General features: G+C 34.4%; 1 protein-coding gene across 4 annotated transcripts in view; it reads right to left on the bottom strand.

Moving 5' to 3' along the window:
* MMS22L (MMS22 like, DNA repair protein) overlaps positions 1–25,072 on the bottom strand; it is a 140,480-nt gene that overhangs the window by 104,417 nt on the left and 10,991 nt on the right. For all 4 annotated transcript variants that reach the window (XM_074187211.1, XM_074187213.1, XM_074187212.1 and 1 more), the window contains 6 exons: positions 19,493–19,580; positions 18,400–18,577; positions 15,890–15,983; positions 10,244–10,374; positions 8,058–8,171; positions 2,786–2,962 (listed from right to left, as the gene is read on the bottom strand). In XM_074187211.1, the coding sequence (XP_074043312.1) occupies positions 2,786–2,962; positions 8,058–8,171; positions 10,244–10,374; positions 15,890–15,983; positions 18,400–18,577; positions 19,493–19,580 (782 nt within the window). The remainder of the gene's footprint in view (positions 1–2,785; positions 2,963–8,057; positions 8,172–10,243; positions 10,375–15,889; positions 15,984–18,399; positions 18,578–19,492; positions 19,581–25,072) is intronic.

Here is a 25,072-nt window from a genome sequence, read left to right on the forward strand (position 1 = left end):
CCACTGTACCACTTGGTTGTAGAACACAATCCATACCTTAGCTTATGAGATTCTTCTTTATATCATAGGTCTTTACCAATACACTAAACATTTTTCTTAGGATATTTTAATCATAAAAGACATCAATTACTTAAAAATTTCCTGTCTCCTATTTTTAAGGAGATCTCAAGATAAGTCCATTTATAGGTTTACAATATATTTATTGTTTTTCTATTAAAGAATTCTTGTAATTACTAAAAAAAAAACAAAACACACCCATACACACACACACACACACACACCCTCAAAACTATCAAATATTAAAAGTAATGTGCATAGTAAAATGTTTCTTTGTTTGATCCTTTAATTCTTAAATTGGGTAAATGTCTAATGTCTCCCAAACCTTAACTAAAATTTTGTGGAAACTCTTGTGATAAATTTAAATTGCTAAGGAAACATATTATTATCTGCTTTGTCACAGTGCCAGCAGTGCCAACATAGCAATAAATGGGAAAGCCCTTCAGCACCCTGCATCTAAAAAGAAAACTTACAGTGGCTCAGATAATCTGGGGGAAATGTCCCCTCCTCACTTTGAGTTACAAGAGACACACATAAAAACACCACGAAAACCACAGAGAAACCACCAGTTAGTAGAACAATCACTGTTAGTCCCTGAATGCTTGATTGTCTCCCACTTTTGGCTGATATCCTGAGATCCCCTTCGTTATCTCTCAGGAGTCACTTAAACTCTTGCATGGAATTCTACTGGGATCTGGCCTTTCTTCCTCTTCCTATCCTCAAACACATTTTACTGTTACTATCCAGACTACCTTGAGAATCACTGCAGCCTACCCACTGTCTGCTGTGATAGTAAAATGTGAAAAGTATCTTTAAGAAAGTCTACTGCAGTCACTTTTTTTTTTAAGGTTTTACAGGCAAATGGTTAAGGTCAAGTGGCTTGCCCAAGACCACACAGCTAGGTGGTTATCATCATCATCATCATCATCATTATTATTATTATCATTATCATTAAGTGTCTGAGACTGGATTTGAACCCAGGTACTCCACTCCAAGGCCGGTGCTCTATCCACTGTGCCACCTAGCCACACCTACAGTCACTCTTAAAAGTCATCCCTTCTGCCAGGATCCAAACAGAACAGTTAAGTGGCCACCAGGCTGACAGAGAGACACAGGTACTTTCCTTTTGTCCATTAGCCAATGACCAAGAGGTGGAACTAAGCAGTCTCAAGGTTGCACTTCTCCATGGACAGGGAAAGACATGGAGTATCACTGCTAGCTCCCAGCCATCCTGAAGTGTGCCAGTCAGGCCATTGAACTATGTGCTCCATTGCAGGGATCCCTGAATCCCTCCTTCTAGATCATGGACCCTCACAACAATGGGAATCAAACAGCTGAACTGTGATCCCAAGGAGCTTAAATTAGGAAGAACACTGGGTGACCTTGAGGTTCAATACAAAAGTCTGTCCCACTCCCATACATCCTTAAATAGCTGACCAAGATTGGGACTAAAATACTGACAACCACCTCAATATTCTGAGAAGCATGAAGCTGTGATTCAGGATATGAAACAAGGGCTAAGGGCCTCAACCTCATGCCTCAGTCAACAGGGAACTCCTTTTCCCTTTTAGAGCCACGAGTGCTGACCAAGGCTGTGATTAGGGCCTCTAACCAATATTAGTGTCAAGATCTATTTTTTACTTTTTATTTATTTTATTTTTAATTTATGGAATAAAACAAGCATACCTATAACAGTATAATTTTTAAAAAGACTGCACATAAAACTACAAGTTGATCATTTACAACTTGTTATTCCTTTTAAATATATAAAGTTTTTTCCCCTTTTTATTTTCTTCCCCTAGAGAAGGCTACCATTAGACATAAATATGTGTAAACATAAACATACATACATATATGTATGCTATATATATATATACATATGTATAAAAGCATTCTATGTATATTTCTAATTATTAGTTCTTTCTCTAGATGGAGATAACGTCTTCCTTCATATGTCTTCTGTGATTAATTTGGGTAGTTATAATAGTCAAAATGGCTTATTCACTTTATTCACTCAAAAGTTATTCTTAAAGCAATCCCATTCTCCTGCGGTTCAGAGAAAGCCAGTGCCTTCAAGGTAGTGTTAGAATCTAACATTACTAAGACGTTACATTGATAGTACTAACACTACCAAAACTGTATGTATGGAAGACTGAAGAGTCCTCAGTGATTACCTATTCTAAAAGCTTCATTTTGCATATTAGTAGACTAAAATCCAGAGAGATTACTGATTTCCTACAGTGGCACAGATAGTTGGCAAGTCTAGAACAAAAGTCCCTAATAAATTATTTAACTTCCAGTCCAAGGTTCTTCACTCTCTTATAGTAGGTAAAGTGGCTTTCATAGCACTTGAGCCAGGTTCTTGGCTTCAATTATTTTACCAAGTAGCAATAGCAGTATTCATAAACATTATCCTTTCCCTTCCTGAGATATTTATATTTGTAATTAGAGCAATTTTTATGATCTAAAGGTATTTTTGCCCTTTAGAATCAATCAGTAAGCATTTATTAAGTGCATATTATGGATCAGGCACTGTATATACAAAGATAAAACAATGAAATAATATTTGTCCTCAAGGAGTCTAAGTCCTGTCCTAAGTAATTATCACAAATGAACATAAAAGAACAAGTAAAACAGTTCAATCACAATCACAATGAAAGAGAGAACATGCACTTTATAGTTAAAACTCACCATTTGAAGATAAAAGCAAGAGGAATTAAGATATTACCTTTTCATCTGGCACTCCATTACGGTCAAATTGGTAAAATGATGCTAGATGAGTAATAATCCACCAGCTAAAGCCCAATGGATCCTTGGAGGGGACAACAGGAATATAAGGCCGTTCTGTATCATTTGGCTTCTTAAAAAGATTCTTTAGTAGTTTATTCATCCATCTCCAAAAGGGCTATAGAAACAGAAGTGATTCAAATGCAATTAAATTAAAACATTCTTCTAGGATCATGTATTTTGAGTTTTATAATAAAGTTGTCATAAAAATATGAATCAAACCACTCATTATTCAGTAGCTTTGAAAAGCCCTGAAATTATCACAGGTTTTCATTATTTAAAAGCAAGTAAATTCTAGCCCCCACAAAAGAAAAGTCTGCAAGCACAGGAATTACATAGGCTAACATGCTGTATTTTGCTCACATCTAAAATAGAGAATAAAAAACTAAATGTTAAAATGAAATCTAAAAAAGAAGATACAATTGCAGTTTGAAAATTAAACAAGACACTATATTCATTATTATCTAATCTGTTTTCTAATTCAAATGCTGAAATTTATTTGCAAACAAGTTTACTTGCCCATTAATTTGACGAACCCAAATCTGTTGAAAATATCTGAGATTTTTAAATAAAACATATATTCAAAACATAAGTACTTTGTAAAAACATAAATAGGAACACTGTGATGTTTGTCTGATTTCAAAGAAGATCATGACACCAGGGAAGTGAAGCCATGATATGCATGTGACTTGGATTTGAATGAGAGGGAGCTATGCTAAGTCATTAGCCTCTTTTTCTCCTCTAAAGTCAACTGGGTCCAGTGGCCAGATATGAATCATAACTATTGGAAATAACTCTGGATGCAAGGCAATCAAGGTTAAGTTACTTGCTCAGGGTCACACAGTTAGTAAATTTCTGAGGCAGATTTGAACTCAGGTCTTCCTGATTTCAGGACTGGTACTCTACCTACTGTGCTATCTAGCTGCCCCAGGAATGGTGTAATTAAAATTTAATGACATTAGTCACTGAATAAAGAAAAGAGATTATTACTGGAAATCATTATTCATTCATTCATTTTTTTATCCATTTCTATAGAGATTTCCTAAGAAAATTCTCAACGGCAGCTCATACAAATGCTATTATACACAATCTCCAGGTGAGGAAAACTGAAGCTTAAGGAAAATGCATGAAATTTACTCAGGGTCAAATACCTATTAAATGTTGAAGCAGGACTTGAATTCAGATCTTCTGATTTCAAAGACCAGTGCTTTCTCTATCACATACCCTGATTATCTATGACACTGCGCAATGCTAACATGAATTATGAGAGATTAAAATTTACTTAAAAAAGTCCCTTTTCTTGAGATTGCAATAGAGTAAAATATTAATTGACATCAATACCCATGAACTTATAGATTTGGGTACTAACCTATTCCGATGCAGACTGAAACTCATTTATCCTTATTATCTTATACATATCCTATAAATTTTGCATAAAGTTTCTGCCCTGAACCTTTTAAAATTTCACTAATTTCAGTACAATCCTTTGGCTACCTGCCCATCTGATATTGCTTGTACTCAGTACGTTAGTAGCCCATGTCCTTATTCTGGTCATATGTGCCTTTGGTAATGTATTTTGTAGCACTGACTGCCACTGTCTTGTCTCTCTGGGGGTTAACTACAATGATGAGTCTTTTGAGATTGTAAAGTTTCAAGATTTAAACATCATTAGATGAATACGAGCGTTGAGGATGAATGAGATCATTAAAGGTACCATACATTCTCAAAAGTAGAGGTCAGCCTTTTGTATTCCTCCTATAAAATTCTGAGCCCAGTTCATCATTCACCTGCAAGTAAGGTAAATGTATTAATGTACTAATACCATAAACTGATCATCCAAATGTAAGCAAATAATCTGATAGAGCACAGTATCCAGGATGAAACAGATAATTTAGATATGCCTTTTATTTTATTTTCATATGCATTCTTTATCCAATTGTTTTTCTCCTTTGTCAGTCTTTTTTTATGTGGCTATAGATTTTACTGAGGAGAGGCTGGAGTATTAAGGATCTCAAAACAATCAAAAGGGACATGTGAAGAGAACCACTATCTATAAGGAATTTCTCTTCCTTTTGCACTCTGCAGAGCCTCTTCCACAAGGGTTCATCACAGTCTTCTTGTTTTCTTTTTCACCTGATAATTAAAGGTTTACTAAACAAATTTATCTCTGTTGTTGCCTGTAACAAGGACTTTAAATAATAGCATAATCACAGGAGAAACTTTGTTGAAGATTCTTGCCTTTTCCTCTATCTGGTCTTTGAAGATTCTTGCCTTTTCCTCTATCTGGTCCAATGCCCCCCCTTTTTTTGGTAATCAAGCAGTAATAAATAATAGAGATGAGATGGCAGCATATGAGTTAGTAATGGCTGATGAACTAAACAACTCTGAGGTCTCTTCTGATTCTAAAATTCTGTGAGTCTTAGTCAACTTCTTTTTGATAGTAATGTATTCTGTGATATTTTCCATTCTTTAGGAATTACATGTAAATATGAAGATGAATCCCATACTGCCTTTACAATTGTGTTACCTCCAGAACAGATTACCTTTGTGTATTTGGTCAAGTATCTCAAGTGCTATGCCTTCTTTGTCATATCAAGTGTTCATTAACTCAGGTGGTTTCCATAACTCCAAGTTATGGAAATTACTTTTATATTTAAGTTTCACTAAGAAACAGCAATAATTGGAGTCAATTTGTGTGCTTTTATTCACTTCTCATTTTTTGGAATTAACAGTTTATTTTTGAAATAAAAATGGTTAGAACTATTATAACTGCCTGTAGAGGCAGCTGCATGTAATATCATCAACTTATATTTATTCTTTCTTCTCATTTGTTATCAAATTTAAACTCAGTTCTAATCAGTGGATGATTTGACTACACAAAGGCAGCTGATGTTTTTATATTTCTTTATCCCAAATCAGTCTCCAACAAATTTTTCATCATCCTCCATCATCACAGTGATCATCACTGTATTTTCAGGTATATGGTTAAATAAGGGAAGAACATGCTATCAAAATTTCTAATAAAATATCTCTACCTCTTCCTTTGAAAAAGAGGGAGTTACAGCAACTATTTTTATTCAACTTCCCTTGCTTATGATCACCATGAATGAGTAGCATAAGGTGAGCTGCCTAAATATCCTGCAAAATGTTTTAATAAAAGGAAAATGTGTTATTAAAAAATACAATTCATATAATATGCTATTAAAATTGTAATTCAGATTATTACTTTTAACATAAAATAAATTGGACTGCACTGAACTATGGGAGGAACTCCTCCAGTCAAAGCAGACTGGCACAGATTTGTAACTTCAAATCTTAGAAAGTTGTTTAGCAAACTGAGAGGTTAAGTAACTTGCTTTTGATCACAGTCAGTATGTGTCAGGAGCAGGATCTGATTCTGAGGCCAATTCCCTATCTGATATGCCATGCTATGTTTCAAAGAAGAAAAGTCTACATGTAACAAAAGAATTACAGAGGTTAATATTAATTATGCTAATATCTAAAGTAAAATATTTAAAATACAGGTTATTCTTTTACATATGTAATTTCTGCATAATTTAAATGAAAGCTAGCAACTCTGCAAAAATACAATTGTCAATTTTTCTAAAAAACTGAGATAAAAAATTGTGATTAGCCAAAACAGAAAATATGCCTCACATCCAGGGCCATCTCCAGTCCTCCTGATTCATATCTGGAACCCAATAGCTCTGGAAGAGAAAGTGAGGCTAGTGACTTAGCATAGCCTCTCCCTCCTCCCCCACTCGCCATCACTCAAATCCAATTCATGAGCTTGTCATGACATCACCTTCCTGATGTTGAGGTCTTCTTCGAAAACAAAGGACAAACATTTAGTCAATTCTTGATTATGCATGCTAATGGATTTAGGCAAAGATATGTACAAATTAAAACACTACCTAAATTCAGTGAATTAAAGTTTCCTGGATACCTATCTAAAGCATTTTTATCAAGTAAAATGTTTCTATATGTTTAAACTTGCATACGATCATCTAATGTTCTAAGAATACAGAATACTTCAAGCAAAATAACAAATTCATCCTATGAAGAAAATGCAATTCCAGTTAATTGGAAAAGCATATATTAAGTGTTTACCATTTGGGGAACCGTGAATATGGAGGGGAGGGAAGAAGAACAATCCCTGCTCTTAGAAAGCTTACACTGTACTGGGGCTAACAAGTGTACAGACAGTAAAGAAAGACTGAAGTTGGTTGATGAAGGGCTTTAATAGCATTTGTATTTTATTCTAAGCCTAATAAAAGAGGAGCCTGGAAATTATCCAGCTTGCTAACCTTCCTTTCAGAAAAAGAAATCTGTTAATTAGTGAAAACACTCATCTAAACTAAGTTACTCTTTCCCTTGTAAGGTTGCCTTATATTTTGGCTCATAATTTTCCCTAGGTGGATGGAGGTAAGCAAGTACTGCATTATCAAAGTTTCCTGATATGCAAAAAGCAGCATGGGAAATAAAAGTAAGCAGGAGATAATGAATTATGTCACCCAAGTTCCTAAAGGATGAGACAAAGACTTATTCCTGTAGGGGCAGCCAGGTGGGGCAGTAGATTGAGTGTTGGGCCTAGAGTCAGTAAGATCAGAGTTCAAATATGACCTCAGATGCTTATAGTTCCCTAGGTGTGTGACCCCGGACAAATCACTTAACCTCTATCTTCCCCATTTTCCTCAATTATAAAACTGCTATAATTTCAGTCCCCACACTTTACCCCCATTATTGTGAGGATCAGAAGAGATACTATAAACGCCTGGTATATAGCAGGAACTTAATAAATACATATTCTCTTTGCCCAGCTTATATGTCTACAGTATCATGAACATCACAAATATTTGCCTAAGTCACACATGCAAATAAATTGTGGGAGTAAGAATTTAAAAGACAATTATCTAGCTTGGTAAAATGTTGAATAATCAATTGCTGCTGTCAATCCTACTTCTATTTCCTAAAATGATGTGGCTAATGGTATAGTGTAGTTAAAAACAGCATTAGACTTACAATCAGGAAACCTGGGTTCAACTATTGCTTCTGATAATCTGATTAAGTCATCTAAATTCTGCAAGCTCAATTTCTTCATTTACAAAATGAGGCTAATAAATAACTCACAAGGTTGTTGCGACAAACATCATATCAGCACGGAAGTATTCATATAAATAAATGAAATTTTTTTTTTACAAACTATGGCTTACTTCTGTGTGACACCCTTTACTTCTATGGTCAAGAAGTTGAATAAGCAGCACCCACAATTCTTTGACACATAAGCAGGGACAGTGATGACTTGTTACAGCTTCAGAGGGTCTAACCTGAGAAAGGAAATAGGCAAAAAAAAGCAAACATTAACAGAGAAGTAGGATTTCTTTCTCAATTCTTTTAAAGAAATGATATTCTTCTACTCCCCAATTTGCTTCACTAGAACAGAGACTGGCTTGGGTGGTTTCATGGATATAGCTCTGGGAAGAAGAAACTCCTTCTACACCTTTTCAGTCACTTACAAGTTTTCCCGAGTTGCCTGAGGAATGGAGAAGTTAAGTGACTTGGCCTGGATCACAGGTATTATATGTAAGAGGCAGGACTTGTAATCAAATCAACTGAATTTAATAAACATTTAGTAAGTGTGAAAATCCCATCTCCAAGTCCAATTCCTGACTGCACATGCCTTTAACAACTTTTGAAATTTGTGCCCAATTACAGAATAGTCTAGAGCAAAATGTAACATTCAATAACTTTTAAAAGAAATCCCCAAAACATAACAAAAATAATTAAATAACCAAAAGATTAAGTATGTATGACTGTTAACCTTTCATCAAATCTGCCTCGATATTGTTTATTCCGTCTATCAGAATGAAAAACGACTTCTAATGAAAAGAATGGGAGAGATGGGAAGAATTATAATTCATTATCTAACAGTAAAGGACAAACTTTTTATATTAAATGTTTAAGTTTGTAAAGACACAATGGTTTCCAAATTATGCAACAGTTTTGCAATATAAAATTATCTCTAAGATAGTACAGAGTGTGCATACACATATATATTTTTATGGGAAGAATAATTAAACTTTTAATGTTTCATAAATCTGTATTTCTGTTAATCAATAGGAGGCAGACATTCTTTTAACATGATGGATAGTAGGTATTTTAATTGTGTGGTTTACATTACTGTTCTCTAATTACAGCATGAATTATTTCAAGTATAAGTGTGAATGTATTCATGTGGATTACCTTTAAAAGAACACATGTGGGTAATGCTTATAAGCTTTTGAATAAAAGCTTAACCACAGACACAAAATACCATAAGTATATAAAAAAGAAAAAACCCTAAGTAAGAAAAGGGCAATAAATTCCTGATCTGTTCAAAGCTTAGATTAAATATATGTCGAGATTTAAAATTAAGCAACCTTCAATATCTCAATGGGTCTGTGATGATCTCATCTCTGTTCTTTGAAATTAAGTGATAGAAATCTATAAATCTGAGACCTAAGACCTTTCCATCTCCTGAAATTAAGTCAAGAGAATGCAGTTCTTTTTAACCACTGACTTCAATATGAAAACAATCAATGCCATTAAACTTTACTGATTTACTGTATTTTTTTTTTATTTGTAATACCGTAAAATGAAGTTTTTTGTGACCCTGGATTTTTATAAATCAAGCCAAAGCTCTCAAAGCCAGTCGGCTACCTTTGTTCAACTGCTTCTCACTTATCTCATCACTAGATAGCAGTGTAGGAACATATCATTACGGGGCTATACTCATTTATTTCAACATTAGTGACAATCACAAAACCCTAGCTGTTTCGATACTTTAAGGTTTTCCATTAAATAACATGTCGGTTTTATTGTTATTCAGGGTCATTATTGGCCAGTAGTTTATAAACTCAGAGATCTAGAAACTTGAGTGAGAAGTAGTTAAGGGAAGGTCTATTAAGGGGAAAGAAAGAGAAGGGATGGAGAAGGAATTTTTTTTCAATCTACTACTTTTACTTGCCAAGAGAAAAATATTTCACAATCATGAAAAGAGTTGTCTTGATGAAGGACTGTTCTAAAGTACTAAATGGAAAATTATCTTTCAACCTTTCATATAACAGTCTGGTTAACTCCATAAACAAGACCACAGGCATCCTGTTTTGCCTTTTGGAAATTAGATCTTTTTATTTTTAATTAGTAGTATTAAATCTCAGCCTGAGTCTAGGACACTTGGTCTTTAACACACACACACACACACACACACACACACACACACACACACACTGAACACACTTTTTTTCCATTCAACTGTCAGAAGATACTTAATAAGCATCATGGGATTTACAAAATTGGCAAATGAAATATTCTGGACTAAGTTTGTCCCTGTAAAGAGAAGCAATACATATATCATTACCTTGGTATACCTGCTGACTGACAAACTTATCAGGTCACTAAGGAGATTTTCACAATGTTCTTTAAACAGGCTGACACTGGTCAAATTCTCACCAACCATATTCATTAACTGATGACTATACACAACTTGTTCTAGAAAATAAAAAAGTAAACTGTTATCTGATTATATTATTGTACTATCTCTTATACTATTTTTTCCCTTAAGTATATGATTTCTCTCTCATCACATTCAATTTGGATCAATGTATACCATGGAAACAATGTAAAGACTAATATACTGCCTTCTGTGGGGGTGGGGAGAGAGAAGTGAGATTGGGGGAAAAATTGCAAAATTCAAAAATAAATAAATAAATCTTTAAAAATGGAAAAAAGGGAAAATCTTTTCAAAATGTATCTCATATTTTGGTCCTATAAAATTTCATTGTCAGAAAAGAATGTCAATATTTACTCTCTTTAGTTGTTCTTCAAAGAACTATACTAGATATAATTTTGGTTTACAAAGAAAGATACATTAATATTCCTTGCCATCATTACTGATAACCATTACAAAGAGTTCTTTTATATTCTGTTTTCAAATTAACAGATTTTCCTATATTCTTTTACACATTTATTTAAAATATCTGATATAACTAAAAGGGCTTCATCCAGTCTGTCAGTCAACAAGTATTTCTTAAATGCCTAATAAATATCAGATACTGTGTCAAGTTTTAGAGATACAAAGAAAGGCCAAAGATAGCCCATATTCTCATGGAGCTCTTAGACTGGAAATGACACATTGTCAACAGCTATGTACAAACAAGAGATAGAATTAATAATAATAATATTAGCAACAATAAAAATCATAGCCAGAATTTATACAAGCTTTAAACGTTATAAAGTACTTTAGAAATATTATCTTATTTTTATTTTCATTTTGGAAGATAAGTACACGATAATTCCCAATTAGAAAAATAAAGTTAAGTTACTTGCTCAGGATAACAAAGCTGGTAAGTATTTGAGGTTGGATTTGAATTCAAGTCTTCCTGACTCCAGGTCCAAGCACACAGTCCACTGTGCTATCTTGTCTCTCTTTGAAAATTGGTGATATTCAACAAAGGAAAGGACAGCTTGAAGATTGGTGATATTCAACAAAGGAAAGGACAGCATTTAGTTGGATTTTTAGCTGAAACTTGAAGGAAGTCAGGGAAATTGGAACATGGAAATTATAGACACAGAATTTCAGGCATGAAAGGCAGTCAATGGAAAGCGTTCAGTTGGGGAAATGGAATGTCTCATAGGAGAAACAGGAAAAAGGCCAATGTCACTTGATCACTGAATATGGTGGGGGGGGGTAAGTAAAGGGGGAAAGGGGTGGGGAAAAAGGTGTTAAGAAGACCTGGAAATGGGCAGCTAAGCGGCACAGTGGATAGAGAACCGGTCCTGGAGTCAGGAGGACCTGAGTTCAAATCCAGCCTCAGACACTTAATAATTACCTAGCTGTGTGACCTTGGGCAAGTCACTTAACCCCATTGCTTTGTGAAAACCAAAAATGAAAATAAATAAATAAAAAGAATACCTGGAAAGGCAGAAGGGACCAGATTATTAAAAGCTTTGAATATTTCCTTGAATTATAATTTCCTTAAATTATAATTCACTCTAAGTGATCACAAGATGAGTCACAGAAATAAAAGTAAATTGAAAAGAAGTAGATCCAACCATTCTGGAAAACAATTCGTTATGATGTCCAAAAGGCAATAAAACTGTGCATACCCTTTTACCCAGCAATATCCATACTAGATCTGTATCAAAAAGAGAATATGAAAAAGATAAAAAAGACTCACACGAACAAAAAATATTTATAGCAGCTCTTTTTGTACAGTCAAAGAATTGGAAATTGAGGGATGTCCATCAATTGGGGAATGGCTGAACAGATTATGGTATATGAATGTGATAAAGTACTACTGTTCTGTAAGAAATCATTAGCAGGCAGAATTCAGAAAAGCCTGGAAAGATTTACATGAGCTGATGCTGAGTAAAGTGAGTAGAATCAGAAGAACATCATACACATTAACAGCAATACCGTGAGATGATCAACTAGGGTGGACTTGGCTCCTCTCAATAGTGCAGTGAACAAGAGTAATTCTAAAAGATTTGTGTTGAAAAATGTCTATATCTAAGGAAAAAACTATGGAGTTTAAATTTAGAGCAAAACATACCATGTTCACTTTTTAAAACTTATGTTTTTTCTTTCATTCTCATTCCCTTTAGTTCTAATTCTTTCATAAAATGACTATATGGGAATATGTTAATCAAGATTATATGTAAGCTTTTATCAGATTACTTGCTGCTGGGGGGAGAGAGGAGGGAACAGAGGGTGGTAGAGAAGTGTGGAGCTCAAAAGCTTACAAAAGGATGAGTTTTAAAAACTATGCATGTAATTGAAAAAATAAAATAAAATGCCAAAAAAATTTAAAAAGAATTAAAAAAGTAGACACCAAAAGCATCACTGTAAAATAAGTTAATGCTCCCACCACTGATGACAAAGAGGTTCAATTCTATGAAATGTTACAAAATCTTATACAAATAACTCCCCCCCCAAAATATATGTCACATTCATCACTGAGTATTAGAATGCTAAAGTAGAGAATCAAAAGATAACTGGGGGGCGACTAGGTGGCGCAGTGGATAGAGCACCGCCCCTAGAGTCAGGAGTGTCTGAGTTCAAATACAGTCTCAGACACTTAATTACCTAGCTGTGTGGCCTTAGGTAAGCCACTTAACCCCATTGCATAACTGGAATAACAGAGAAGTTTGGCATTGGAATATAAAAGGATGCAGGACAGAGACTAATAGTTTTGTCAAGCTAACTCACTGTTTCCTAATGAGGATTTTTTTATATAGCTGAGAAAAGAAGGAAAGCAAAAGATAAAGGAGAAAGGGAAAGCTATACCCAACTGAATGCATAATTTCAGAAAATAGTAAGGAGAAAGATAGGATTTTTTTAAAATGTGCAATGTAAAGAAATGTAAAAGAATTTTACATTTATAAAATTTGTAATATCTTACAATGTAAAAGAAATGATAAAATTGGAAAGACAAGAGATTTCAAGAAAATTATAGCTATCAAGAGAACATTTCATGCCAAAATAGCCATGATAAGAAATGGTATGGATTTAATAGAAATAGCAGAGATTAAGAATATATAGAAGTTTATACAAAAAAGGACTTAACACCAGCTACAACCACAATGTTGTAGATATTGATCTAGAGCCAGACATCTTAGAGAATGAAGTCAAGGGGAGGGAGGGGGATGCTTAGGATGTACTGCTAACAGTAAGGCAAATGGACATAAGAGAAGTCCAGGTAAGCTATTTAAAATCCTAAAAGATGATGCTGTTAAAGTGCTGCACTCAAAAGGCCACTAAATTTGGAAAACTCAACAGTGATCATTGGATTAGAAAAGATTATTTTCATCTCATTACTAAAGAAGAGGAATGCCAAAGAATATTCAATTTACTGAACAGTACTTATTTTACATGCTGGTAAGGTTAGGCTTAAGATTCTGCAAGCTATGCTTTAGCAATCTGTGAACTGAGAATTACCTGAAGAACAGGCTAGTTTTCAAAGAGACAGAGGAATTAGAGACCAAATTGCCAACATTCATTATACTATAGCGAAAGTAAAAATTTCAGAAAAAAATCCACTTGTGCTTCATTCACCAAACTAAAGTCTGTGACTGTGTGGATCACAACAAAAATATGGCATGTCCTCAAAGAGACAGGAGCACCAGATAATCTTACCAGTTTCCTGAGGAAATTTGTATGAGAGTCAAAAAGTAACAGAGTGAAATATGGGAAGACCAATTTGTTTAAGATCAGGAAAGGAGTACAAAAAAGCTATATGTTGTCACCGTATTCATTTAACATATACGCAGAGTATATCACACAAAATACAAGGCTAGACAAATCAAAAGTCAGAATTAAAGTTGCCAGGAAATATCAACAATCTCAGATATGTAGACAATACTACTCTGATGACAGAAAGTGAAGAAGAATTAAGAAGTTTCTTGATGAGGGTGAAAGAAGAGAGTGCAAAAGTTGGTTTGAAGCTTAACATTAAAAAACTAAAACCACTATAATCAGTCTCATCACTTTCTGGCAAATAAAGGGGAAAAAAATTCAAACAGTATCAGATTTTATATCCTTGAGCTCAAAGATCACTACAGATGGCAACTATAATTATGAAATTAAAACATGATTTCTCCTTGGAAGGGAAAGCTATGGCAATCTAGATTGCATACTAAAAAGCAAACATATAGTAAAAGCTACAGATTTTCCAGTAGCAATATATGACCGTGAGAGTTGGACTATAAGGACAGCTGAATGTTGCAGAATCAACGTTTTTCTAATTGGAGTGCTGGAGAAGACTTCTGAGAGTCCTTTGGACAGCAAAAAGAGCAAATCAATTAATTCAGACTATCCACTGGAAGGAAAAATACAAAAGCTGAAATACTTTGGCCACATATTAGACAGGCCTTACTGGAAAAGATCCCGATGCTGGGAAAGACCGAAGGCAAAAGAAAAAAGTGACAGCAGCTGATGAGATGGATAGACAGCGTTAAGAAAGCAAAGAAAATGAATTTGTATAGATTTCAGGGAATAGGGGAAGACCGAAGGATCTGGGTGCTACATTCATGGGGTCATAAAGAGTTGGACATGACTGAACAATAATGACACCATTAATATTTAACATTCATACAGTTCTTTAAAATTTTCAAAGCATTTTACCAAAAATAATCTCACTTAGCATTCTCAACAACACTGAGCGAGACACTACTATTATTCCCCTTTTAGAGATGAGGAAATTGAGAATAATGACTAGGATCAAAGTTCTATTAAGAGTCAGAAGGGAAGTGTATCTTAAGTTTCCTAGATTTCTATCCACTCTGTCTATTTTAAGGGAGAAAAGTGAGACTGAAGCAGAAATGATAAACTATCAGAACATGGAAATGTGTAGATACTAGAGATCCAAATGAGGATGAAACAGGTTAGGGGGTAGGGGGTATGTATCACCAAAACTTGTACATCTTCTCAATCTCAACCTATCCAACTACAGTTAAAAGGAATTATTTGGAGACCTACATTTCTTGTAGAGGGGAAAAAGAAGGATTGACTTCTTGAGTAACAGAGACTTTTCAAAGTACTGTATGGTAATGTGTCAATTAAACTCTTATTCCAATGCCTCATGATTGTAATTGGGTTCTTACTGGTTTCTTGAAGGTTATGGCAGGTCCTACCAAAGAAAGGAAGCTTCCATTATGTACAGGTCCACCAGCAGTAGACTGTACATCCATCAGCCAGGAATCAATTTAATTAAGGCACTAGATTGGCAATGGGATGATGACTTTTTCAGGCAAAGGAACTTAAACCTCAATATCAATTCTAGAATTTCAAAATCAAATGTTTTTGAAGTATTGTAATGATCAGGATCTAAAATTAAGTAGACACTAAATATTATTAAATACTAATTTAATGCTACTATGAAATTGGAACTTCTAGTTTTCCCTTAGAAAGAACCAAAAGCAATCTTTACCAAATATACATAACTCAGAAAGGAGAACGAACATAAAGAAATGAGGTAAGACACACAATGACATTCCTTGGACTTACTTGATGTTTTTTCACCTAGAATGTGAAGAATTTCCAGCACTATCCAATGGATATCCAAACGAAGATGTATTAAATGCCATGATGGTGGAAAGAGCTGTGAAAGGTATTCAGAGACAGAATTATCAACTATGATTGACACTTTCTTAAGTATTATACTGCAAATCATATTTTTCCTTGAAGACATGAATGAAAACCCAATTAAATGACTAAAATTCTGAAACCTAGACAAACCTTTTGTTTCATTTATCTCTAGAACAGGTCTATAAAGCGTTGAAGTAAGAAGGTATTCTCTTTTCACTAGATTGGTTTAAAATATCCCTAACTAAAGAGAACTGAGGAGTTTATTTAGTCACTTCCAATCTTCTAGTTCCATTCAAGGTACAAATCAGTGAACACTTCAAAAAAAAAAATCACATTAGTTTTCATTTCTTAGTTTAGTATTTTCTGGATGAAGAAAGCAAATTGTTATCAGGTTTCTGAAGTGTCATTTTATGATTTTAAACACTTCTATAAGCCATAATTTTTATGAGGACAGCATTAATTTGATATTAAGATATCCTTATCTGGACAGGATTTTTCATTAGTGTGAAATTAAAAAAACACATTTGAATTGTTAAAACTACCCTAAAAATAGTAACATTACCCAATGCATTATTTTTCAAAAATCTTAACTGATAATACTGGCACTTTTTGCTGGTTCATGTGACTATGTGATCATACCCCCCAAAAAAGCATATTATATATGTTTGCCTTTCTTAAAAAAAAAACAATAATGTTCTTTGTGCTTTAAAATGGTGAAGCTATGTATTGAGAATTGACATTTTGCTCTTTACAAAAAAGTATCCTTGCTTACAGTCTTTATTTTCAAGTTCAATCTCTTAGTGTTCAGAACAACTATTTAAGAAGGGAAAAGCAATTAATAAGCATCTATCAGATGCAAGACACTGTATTAAGCTTTTTACAATCAACTCATTTGGTCTTCCTTCTGGAATAGAATGGTACAAGACTTGTGATTGTACTGATATTGGGAAATCCTCATGGGGGAAACTTACATCAACATCATCATCACAGCAGATCAACACTTTCTCTGCAACTTAGTACCTAAGTGGAAGCTTTAGGTTTGGAATCAAGAAGATCTGAGATCAGATTTGACCTCAGATACTTCTTAGCTATGTGACCCTGGGCAAGTCACCTTGGTTACTCTGTTTGCTTCAGTTTCCTCTACTTTATAGTAGAGGAGATTTTGAACTTTGTGTTGTAAAATACACTTCCCTCACAAGGTTACATTGCAAAAGGATTAGTAACAGGTGTTCACATTTACTTCATGATCATTTATATGACTCTATGCTTATTTTCATTTTTTCCTATTCCTAGTTTAAACTATAGATTCTCCTCCATTTTTTTAAAAAAGTGATATAAGTTCATATATGGAGGAAAAGAGATAAATTCAGTGCATTCTATGGGGAATTTGGCAGTGATGGGGGACAATAAGAGGAAAGGAAAGAAAAGAGGCAAGGGCAGGAAAGATAGAGAGCCCAACTTGGAAGCAATCTCTCCCTCTTTTGTCCTTAATATTTTTCTTATGTACTTACAGTTTAATGTATGGCACTCTTACTTATATACATCTCTAATCACACCTACTAGATTATAAGCTCCATGTGAATAGGTTTGAATCTTACTTTTCTTTCTATCTCCCATACTAACAGGAAAAAGAGAGTGCTGCAGTAAACATCTGTGGAATTTTACTTCCTTACAAGATTATTTTGAATACTATTAAATATATTGATACCTTACCTGCATGGAGAGGTAAATTAAGGTCCTTTGTAATTTAAGAGCTAAAATTTCTAACATCTAAGTATTTTATTTTAATTTTCTTAAAGAATGCAGAAGAAATAAAAAATCATAGAAGTGCTAGCATTTTATAGTAGTGTCTATTTCCTTTTCTATGGGATGCATGAAAATCTGCATTATTCAAATTATCATTTGTGTAAATTCTGGCTTTCAAACAGATGTCTAAAGTTCATTTAAACATTACTGTTTAAAAAAATCAGAAACAATACAATTTAAAAGTATTATTTTTATCCACAACAGGAATGAAGATAGTGACTCTCAATCACTCTAGAAAGAGTTCACAAAAATCATAGTTGAGACTGTGCTATGAATGCAAATACTTTTTCTGCTAACAAAGTCTATAAACCGCTCCATAGTAAAATAAGTTGGGCTCTCCTAGTCTTTATCAAAGCTCCCTAAAAGGAAGAAAATAGTAGTTTTAAAAAAATTCTTATATACTTGAATTTATTTTGTTTCTGTAGACTTTTTTTTGCTCAGATTCCACTCTTAATAGCTGATACACAAAAAAAAGATGTGACTTTCCAATACTGTTGGTCTTAATGTTCTTTTATGGAGGAAGAGCAATCTGGCAGTGTTGCTATACTAAGTATTTTATAAAATTCTTTTTTTGTTATTTCGTTGAAAACTCTATTTAAACAATGAACAAAAACAAGACAGACCTTTATTTGGTTTTGTACAACAAATGCTCCTGGAATAACACTGGGATGGTCAGACAGATGGCCAGTATATAAGATCAATCCATGAAGTTCTTCAACTAATATGGAGGGAAGCTGGGCCTCCAAAATCTCATATGAGTGATGTGGAACATCATTCTCTGTCTCATGTATTCTCAAGTATCTGGAAAATCAAAAGATACTGTTATTTACCACACAATCACACTTGCATGTTGTACCACAGATTTTTTAAAAAAATTTATTTATTTTGAATTTTACAATTTTTCCCCTAATCTCACTTCCCTTTGACAGAGAAAGCAGTCTGTTAGTCTTTACATTGTTTCCATGGTATACATTGATCTAAGTTGAATGTGATGAGAGAGAAAAATCATGTCCTTAAGGAAAAAAATATAGTATAAGAGGTAGCAAAATTACATAATAAAATGTGTGTTTTTTTTTAATTAAAGGTACTATAAAGGTAATAGTCTTTGGTCTTTGTTCAAACTCCACAATTCTTTCTCTGAATACAGACAGTATTCTCCATCACAGATATCCCAAAATTGTGCCTGACTGTTGTGCTAATAGAACGAGCAAGCCTATTAAGGTTGACCATAAACCCCATGTTCTGTTAGGGTATACAATATTCTTCTGTTTCTGCCCATCTTGCTCAGCATCAGTTCATGCAAATCCTTCCAAGCATCCCTGAATTTCCATCCCTCCTGGTTTCTAACAGAATAATAGTGTTCTATCACATACATATAGCACAATTTATTAAGCCATTCCCCAATTTCCAATTCTTTGCCACCACAAACAGGGCTGCTATGAATATTTTTGCACAAGTGATGTTTTTACCCGTTTTCATAATGTCTTCAGAGTACAGACCCAGTAGTGGTATTGCTGGATCAAAGGGTATGCACATTTTTGTTGCCCTTTGGGAACAATTCCAAATTGCTCTCCAGAAAGGTTGGATGAGTTCACAGCTCCACCAACAATGCATTAGTGTCCCAGATTTCCTTCCAACATTGTCCTTTCTGGTCATATTGGCCAGTCTGAGAAGTGTGAACCACAAAATTTTTTAAAAATGAATTTGACATCCTACCTAAAGATGAAAACTTTCACATAATGAAGAAACATAACACACTGATCCCGGATATTGTTCGCCTCTGTGTGTAAGGCTGCTGCTTGGCCTGTAAATAAAGCAGACATAATTAACATCAGAACCTCAAAAGAACATGTCTGATGGTGTCTTTTCCTCTTACCCCCCCTTCAATAAAGTCCTGCCACTTAACACTCCTCAAAATTAGGTCCCTATGTTGTCTTCTGACAACTTACTTTACCACACTTAGTTTACAATCCAGTGACACTGAGTTCCTCAAACACTACCCCCTCCACCTCTGTCTTATCACTGATTGTCCTTCCCATGCCTGACATTTGTTCCTCATCTCCATTTTCCACTACTCAGCTCAAATCTTATCTTCCCCTGCACCAGTTCCCACAACTACTGTTTTCTCCTTTTAGATTACTTCATCTACTCTGTTCTCAAACAATAAATGTTGACTGACTGAAAACACAATTATTCCACTGAACAAGGTATTCACATTATGTAAAAACCTACACAATTAGGAACCAGCAGCATTGCCTTTTGGAGTTTTAACTAGGTGTTCTTTGAAACAACCAGTTGGTAGAGACAGGACAATCCTACTTCCTTTAGCAGAGCTTCAGTGATGCTTTTTCCACACAACACTCATAATGGGCAAGACCCCTGGTCCCACCTTATATTATAAGGATTCCTATTTGGTTTTCTCAGATAGGCTAGAAAATTCAATTTTGTCATAAAAATGACTAGGATTCAACCTAGACTCAGGCATTTGTCCTATTCCCTAAAAAAAAGTAGCTCAGATGAGGATGATTTTAACCTTAGATTGGCTGAAAAAAGGCATTATTTAACAGTTCAATAACTGAAATTTGGGACTGGGTCACTCTCACACTCCAAAACCCAATCCACTTCTTCTAAAAGGTTAAAACACTTAATGGGCTAGACTGGCCCTAGTATACTGGGGTTACTTCAATCAATCAACCTGTAATTTGTTAAGCACCATGTGACACTTGGGATCCAGAGATTAAAACAAAGTAATTCTTGCCTGACTCCTTTGAGGCAGAGTATGGACCTGGAGAAAGGAAAAATTGAGTTCAAACCCTGCCTAAGTCTCACTAGCTATGTGACTGACCCTGGACAAGTCACTTAATCTGTTTAACACCAATTCTTTAATGTTAAAAAGAAGAAACTATCAACAGGTACTTTTCAAGGTTGTAGGGAGGATCAAATGAGATATCTGTAAAATGTTTAAAGCATGGTACATAGCAAAAAATTAGTACTATATATTTATGACCTTTCCTCTCCACTTCTCCCTCCCCCTTCTAGGTACAAGTTATATTGGAATGGATTCAAAATATAATTAATCTACCCTATTTTTCAATGGAAAACACTCCAATTTTCCAAACATAGTGAACACATGAATTTTGCTAGATTTCCCTCTCAAAATCCACACCAGCTCTCATCAACACAATACAGGATTGGTTTCTTAACCTAACATTTTTCACACAGAATAAGCATACTTTTGAATATAAGCATCATACTTGTTTAATTTTACCCCAAAACAAAAACATTAAGGCATAAGACTTTAAGCAATCCTAACTGAGTTCTAGTCAGTTTCTGATTCCACAGACAGGAACCATTTATGGACAAAATTAAATAATCTTGATTTAGATCCTATGCTATTAATACCCCTTCAAAGTCTGCTTTATAACACTCCTGCCAGAATCAAAGAATGTCAGTAACAGATGAAATTCTCATTCTAAAAACTATGAAAAAGGGCTGTGGTCTTCCATTCTTATCTTAACTTAAGCAACTTAGAAGAGTATGCTAGGCCTCCTGAGAGAGCAAATAGGAAGGCAAGATCTTCCTCTATACCAGGGCTGTCCAAAATGTGGCCCTCAGTGTGATTTTTATTTGGTCTGCATGTGGATTTTATTTTCATGAGTGAAAAAATAAAGTAATGATTTGCATGGAGTGTGTATTAAATTTTTTTGTTCCATCCCTAATAATCTTGCTGATGTTCATTTTCTTTGGTATTTTTAAGCTGTATTATAGATCAGATCACAGAGAATTTTCAACCAATCTGTGGAATGTATTTCATCTATACAATACAGACTAGTCAATATGCACCTACCTTTATACCATTGTGTTGTTGCTTTGCAGACTACTCAGTATGCCCCTATCTTTATACTACTCTGTTGTTGCTTTATTGTTTTGTGATTGGTTTTGTGCTTTGCTCTTTCACCTGTTGTATTGATGACAGGTGTTCCCCCACTTTCTAGGAAGTTAAAAGTACCATGATTATTCTTAGCACTTGCTAAACCTAACTAAGGTAAGACGGCAAATTAAAAATAGTGTATTAGGGTACTGTATTTTTTTATTCTGGGTGTAGCCCTTGAGTAATTATTTCATTTTAATTCAATCCTAAAACAACTTAAGGTTGGATAGCTCTGCTCCATACAGATGATATGATTTTATCTTAATCTATGAGAAACATTAAGATGTACCTGAAACTACTCATTAATAATATCAGAAACAATTTAGCATTATCTCTACTAAAACAATAATTGTTGTATTTGACAGCAAGTCACTAAGTTAATGCCTCAATTTATACAACTAATTGAACTATCTATTGGAAGCTAACACATCCTGGAAAGAAACATAAGGATTCAAAACTCAGATAACCATAGTGGGATTCATTAACGGTCAAGGCAATCAATTAAAAAACATTTTCCCTTGAATTTTGGGTAAGGCAAAAGCAAAATAAAACAAAACTTATTTTCCTCATAAATCTAACTTTCATTCGAATTTTCTTATTTCGATTAATGGTACTACTTTCACCTTGTCTTTGAGGTTCAAAACCTCAGTATTAACTTGCAGGAAGAATATTGAATTTGAAGTCAGGAAACCATATCCACATTCTAGTTGTGCTACTTCTGTGACCTTAGGCAAGTCAATTAACTTGCTTGCAGCTGTTTCTTCATCTATAAAGTGAGGAGATTACACTTGCTGGCTTCTAAGGTCCCTAACTAGCTATAAATCTAATATGAGTCATCTCAGGGATTCCTTTTCTCTCCACATTCCTATATGCAATAGGCAGGTCCCAAGTCCTTTTGATTCTATTCTACACTACAATTTGTGCCCTTTTCTCCACTCATACTAGCATCATTCTAGTTCAACCTCTCATCACCTCTCCCATGGACTAGCATAATTTTTGCCCCACTAGTATTCTCACTTCCATCCTTCATATCATGCCAAGTACAATTCCAAAGACAAATCTGACCATCCATTCTGTCCTCTCCTCATAAATCTTCAATGGCTACCAATAAGATAAATATAAACTTTTCCACCAGACACTTAAGGCTTTCTTCAATCTCTTTCAATCTATATATCCAAACTTACTTCATGTAACACCCCATATTGTACTCTAGGCTAAATACAACTGTGTTGAGAAAACCCTACAACATCAAATGTTTTAACAAATTGTAAGTACCTCTTAAAGAAAAACTTTGAAACTATTTGTAGTAGTGGTCCAATTCTATGCAAATTGTTCACATTCCAAAGTTGTTCTGATATTTCCTATCTCTCAACTATGTCTCAAAATAGTCCTTTCTTATTTCTACTCGTTGAAGTATTTCTTTTCCTTCAAGGATTGAATCTGCAGCATTCCTTCTTTGGAGTTTCCAATTCCCCGCCACTCCATCCTTGGTCAAAGTTGAAAGTACTCTCCATCTTCTCCAGTGCTATAGAAGCATGTTGTCTGAATCTCTCCTATGCTCCAGTCACATTCCACAACTAAGTATTAAAACTCACACATGATAATGGCTAACTTCTAGATAATGCTTCAAATGCTTCATGTATATCACCTCACTTGATCCTTGGATAAGCTCAAATAATGATTCACCTTTAGTGGTAACAAGTGGTCATATATATTCTAATTCATACTATTTGAAATCATGATTATGTAAATTATGGCCACTGGTTCTAACTCACAGAAATAAGTAGTGAGAAATTCAAAAAATTCCCCCTCTTCGGATGGCTCATTATTCCTTACTCATGAAAATTTGGCTAGTTCCTCTAGTTTTATTATCCACAAAAGATTTCCTACAAAAGTCTGAGTAGGTGGTCATATCTAAAACCATATACCTATTGAATTAAAAGAAAAGTCATGGGGGAAAAAAGAGGGGAAAGACATTCTCACAAGAAAATCCCCATAGAAAGTCTCCAGAGATCAAAATACAATGAATAAAATACAAAGAAGTAAAAAAAAATTCTAAGGAAAAAACATACCGAAGAAAAATGAAGTAATACGGTAATAAATGCACCTAGAAACCTAGGAAGAATAATGGAAAAACCATGGGAACCTCCGGAGTAATGAAAAGCATCATAAAAGAACCACTTAAAACTAAACTCAAAAAGAAAATCAGTATTTTAGAACAGAAACTGGAACATGTTTAATGAATTAGAGGACATCATGCAAAAATGCAGAGATGCAACAAAAAACATTAGAACCAACTAAAAGGTAGAAAAACTAGAAGAATACATAAGACTGCCACAGAAAGGTACAGTGTTTACCAAACAGGAGAAAATCATGATCATAAAATTAGAGCCTCATTACAGGTCATTTAGGATAAGTCCTTTATAAGTCCAGATAGAGGTTAAATGGCTTGCTCAGGGTTTCAAGGTTAGCAAGGGTTAGAGCTTGGCTCTGAATCAAGGTTCTCTGACTACAAATCCTACAGCAGCCAGACAGTCACATGGCAAAGAATGCCAGTCCAAATCATCAAAGTTTATTCATCAACAAGAAATCAAAGATTAAAATATATGATGAAAAGCATAGGAAAATGGATTAATTGTAATAAGTCATCCTGCAAAGTCAAGTATCATTTTTGAGGAGGAGGTGGAAGGGAGAATCTGGATCTTTGAGTTCATTGGTTTAAGGAGCATCAAGGGAAGAAAACTCTCTCCACCAATGAAGAGTTGCATTTCCTCTGAATCTCAGTTTTAAAGAGATTTCAGAAGTTAATGAGCTTAAGTGACTCACCAGGAGTCACACAGCTGGGATGTGTCAGTGATAGAACCAGGTTTTACTGACTCTGAGGCCAATCCTCTATCTGCTACAACAAACTACTTCCAGAGCAGAATAGGTACATGGAAGAAACAGTATCTTTCAAAAATCTGTTCTGAGACAACCAGTTTCCCTTCAGTTAACATTCTATAGTTTACAGTTAACTTTCTAACTTCACTGAAGCAACTAAGAAACAGATTATAGCTTGGATGTTCAAGGAGAAGGGGAACCTGACTATATTTAGAAATCAAGATTTCTCAAGTGAAAGTCACTCACAGGGGTAGAAACAGATAGCAGATAGATGAGAGAAAATACAGAAGTAGAAAGAAGAATACATTACAGGACTGGAAAGTGTATTGTTTTTTAACTTTACTTCTTGGTTACAAACAGGGCTGTGGTAGGAGGAAGTTTCTGAGTTGAAGATAGAATAGAAATGGGACTGCTTTAAGCCAAACAAGAAAGTTTCTTAAGGCTGATTGAAAAAAAAGAAAAAATAAAGTAGGGAAGATAGATGC

This window comes from Macrotis lagotis, chromosome 5 (assembly GCF_037893015.1).
Source record: "Macrotis lagotis isolate mMagLag1 chromosome 5, bilby.v1.9.chrom.fasta, whole genome shotgun sequence".
NCBI lineage: Eukaryota > Metazoa > Chordata > Mammalia > Peramelemorphia > Peramelidae > Macrotis > Macrotis lagotis.